The sequence below is a fragment of the Hordeum vulgare genome, chromosome 7H (assembly GCF_904849725.1).
Source record: "Hordeum vulgare subsp. vulgare chromosome 7H, MorexV3_pseudomolecules_assembly, whole genome shotgun sequence".
NCBI lineage: Eukaryota > Viridiplantae > Streptophyta > Magnoliopsida > Poales > Poaceae > Hordeum > Hordeum vulgare.
In genome coordinates, this window is record NC_058524.1 from 150,007,903 (window position 1) to 150,011,252 (window position 3,350).

Sequence of the window (3,350 nt, forward strand, 5' to 3'; positions counted from 1 at the left end):
TCCGGCTGCGTGCTCGACGCGGTGCCTCAACCCGCGTCGCGGTTGGCGGACCAGACCGGCGTGCCGGTCGGCGCGTGCAGCACGGCGAGGTAGAAACTGGCCAGTTGATTGCCCGGGTTGTGCACGGTCGCCCGAAAGGCGCCGTTATTGGACTCGAGGAAGGCGCCGCGGGTGTCGATGTACTCGTAGCCAGAGGCGGTGAAGCCTGGGTACACGAGCCCCGCCGCTAGGGGGGCCGCGTCCGCCGCGCGCGCTGAGAGGAAGAGGAGGAGGAGCAGGCATGCGGGGATAGTGCGGGAGGGAGCGGCGGCATCCGCGGCCATGACGAGTGGGAACGCGCGGCACGGGAGGAGGGGAAACGAGCTGCCGATCGATGGCGTTGACTCTTGGGGGAGCAGGAGGCTGGGTGGCGTGGGGAGGAAGAAGCGGCCTTTTGTTTTGTTTGCTCCTAGATTGCGAAGACGACCAGTCAGGAAAAATCGTCAAACAAAATCGGCTCAATCAGAAGGACAGGGGCTTTTTTATAAAAATACCACGATGGGTTTTCTGACGGAAGCGATAGCCTCTTTATTATTATTATTATTATTATTATTATTATTATTATTATTATTATTATTATTATTATTACTAGCAAAAAGGGCCTGTGCGTTGCAACGGGAGAAAAAAAACCACACGCTTTTAATCTTTTTATAATCATTTTGATTTATTAAAATAATGATGGAACGCGGGTTGAATAACAAAAATTACAGATTTTTTTTTATAAAAATAACGTGATGGGTTTTTCGATGGAAGCAATAGCCTCTTTATTATTAGGTATAGATGTCGCGCACTTGTTGAAGATACTTTAAGAAAACAAAATTGTTCACATGCCAGAGGCGCACAATTTTCATGTTGAACATTTTTTTCATTCGAAGCTACCTTAAAAACGATTCCGTGCACGCCAAAAATCTGGTGTCAACAAATTTGTTTTTCACTTTCCAAAATGTTAGCTTTACCGTATTTTTTTGTGCGAGAAAGTGGCCAACTTTATCGGCCAAAGTTTTTCTAAATGGCCTTTATTTCTCAAAGTTTTGCGATCAGCCCCTCACAGCTCTCTACAACTATTGAGATGTCCAAACTATTCGTCAACTGGAATTCTTATGGTTTTATCAAAGTCTAATTAGCACGCCGACGCAACCATATACTCCTATATTTTACATACAATAGCAGAAACATTTGCTAAAACATCTCGTCATTCCGTACAAAAAATTAAAAACGTGGCAACTCGCAAGCAAGATCCATGGAACCTCATGTAGTATGACTCAGCAGTAATCATCTGTGGATCAGTGGGTGAAAGTGTAGAAGACGGTGCTGATGTAGACGACGAGGGCGGTGGAGACGAGCCCGACGAGCCCCGCGGCGGCCTTGGCAGCGGCCCGGTTGCTGGCGCATCCCAGGGTGCCCAGCCGGATCTGCACCACCATCACCATGGACGCCATGAGGAAGACGCATCCGACGACGGAGCCCACGGCGGAGGCCAGCATCCCCAGCCGGAGCAGGCGGGCGTCGATGTGTGCGTGCGTGTCGTCGGGGTCCTTGGAGTTGATGAGGTTGATCGCCAGCTTGAGGCCCTGCGCGACGAGGCTGGAGAAGAGGAAGGAGGAGAAGGCCACCACCTCCAGGACCAGCAGGGACCGCGCCACCTCGGGCCCGGCGTCGCAGGACGAGTCGCCGGCGAGGCTGCGCAGCTCGCCGGGGGTCGCGAGGGAGAGGCCCACGAAGACGGCCACCGTGAAGAGCGAGTTCACGTTCACCACCCCGTCCAGCGCCGTCACGTGCACGCTCGTCGTGTTCGCCGACAGCGCCGCCGGGAGCTTCCACTCGTACCCGTGGTGCCCGCCGCCGCCGTTGCCGCGCTCGTCAGATCTGGGACAGTCAATCACAAGCGAAAGGAAAACAGCATCTTCAGGCTGGCGCTTCCCTCCCTTCCAAAAAAATGAGGTCTTTGATCGGTGCAACCTATGCAAGAACATCTGGTTCGGATTCGAGGAAGTGAATCTGAGATACAGAAGACTTACTCATCCATGGGGGCGCCGTGCCGGGAGGAGATTGGATCGGATGCTTTGCTTCTTCAGATGCTGTTGTCTTGCAGATCGAGTTGCTTTCGCTGGTTGGGAATGTGGGGATCAAAAGAAATATGCGGATTGCGTCTGGGGAACCGAGGGGCCAATCGCAAAACGACCGTGGCGACCGACCGACCGTCCGCGTGACTTTGGGTACGTGCCTTCGCGCCGAGCTACTATAGCAAGAATGCTCGCATTTGATCCAAGGGACTAAAACCAGTCTAACTAAGGCCCTGTTTGGAACCACAATAGATTATAATAATCTGGATTATGAAGATAGATTATATAATCTGGTTTATAAAAATAATCCAGGTGGACATGTTTGGAGGTCAGATTATATAAACTGTAATTCAGGTTTTACATTGCACAATGACATGTCTGCCCTGTTTATAAAAATAGGACAGTGACGGTGGCAGTAGGTAATTATCTCAAAGTTTACATGGGTAATAGGTCATTAGTAATCCATAATTTGATTTTAGCTGGGGTAGAGTAGATTATGAGTTTTTAATAATCTGGTCATCTTGTTTTTAAAATCTACAATATAAACTGTCCTGTCCGGGAACATAATAGATTATAAAAACCAGATTATAATCTGGATGGTTCCAAACAGGGCCTAAAACTAGTCTCTTTAAGGGGCTAAATTTCAAGCACCCCTGACTAAAGAGAGGCTAAAACTAGTCTTGAGGCTAAAATCTTTTAGTTAGGGGTACCTCTATTAAAATGTGCACTAGTCATCTTTCTCCTTATTTAACTCATGAGACAAGTTCTGGATTGGAGGGTTTGGAGGATAATAAATGTTCATTAACTTGATTTTAGTCTTTTTAATATTTGAATGCAAGCATGGGATGAGGCTAGCAAGTTTTAGTCTCATTACTTTTAGTCATGGGACTAAAACGTATCCAAACACCCTCTGAATACTGTGTCATGTCATCGAAATACGAGGCAAAAGCGAGATTAGGGCTATACGTGACCTACTTCTTTTCAAATCCTTTAGAAAATGTTATAAGGTCCCTCCCAATTCTCCACCATGTACAGGCATTAAAAGCATTCACGGTTGGACCTTTCAAATCACGTTCACGAACGCATTCGAACGATTCTTTATATTTCATTCCGTACATCTACATGTTGTTGGGTAACGTTGTAAAATTTTAAAATTTTCCTACGCCATACATGAATTTTCCTATGTAGAAACCAGCAACGAGACAGGGGTGAGAGCATATTCGTACCTTTGAAGATTGCTAAGCGGAA

The 3,350-nt window shown here is 47.8% G+C and overlaps 1 protein-coding gene across 1 annotated transcript; it reads right to left on the reverse strand.

Annotated features, from left to right (window-relative positions):
* Positions 1 to 1,039: 1,039 nt before the first annotated feature.
* On the reverse strand, positions 1,040 to 2,274 carry LOC123410000. The gene is made up of 2 exons (XM_045102870.1): positions 2,058 to 2,274; positions 1,040 to 1,905 (listed from the first exon to the last, which is right to left on the reverse strand). Exons 1-2 carry the CDS (start codon positions 2,063 to 2,065, stop codon positions 1,323 to 1,325), a joined length of 591 nt encoding a protein of 196 aa, XP_044958805.1. The 5' UTR covers positions 2,066 to 2,274; the 3' UTR covers positions 1,040 to 1,322.
* Positions 2,275 to 3,350: the final 1,076 nt, after the last annotated feature.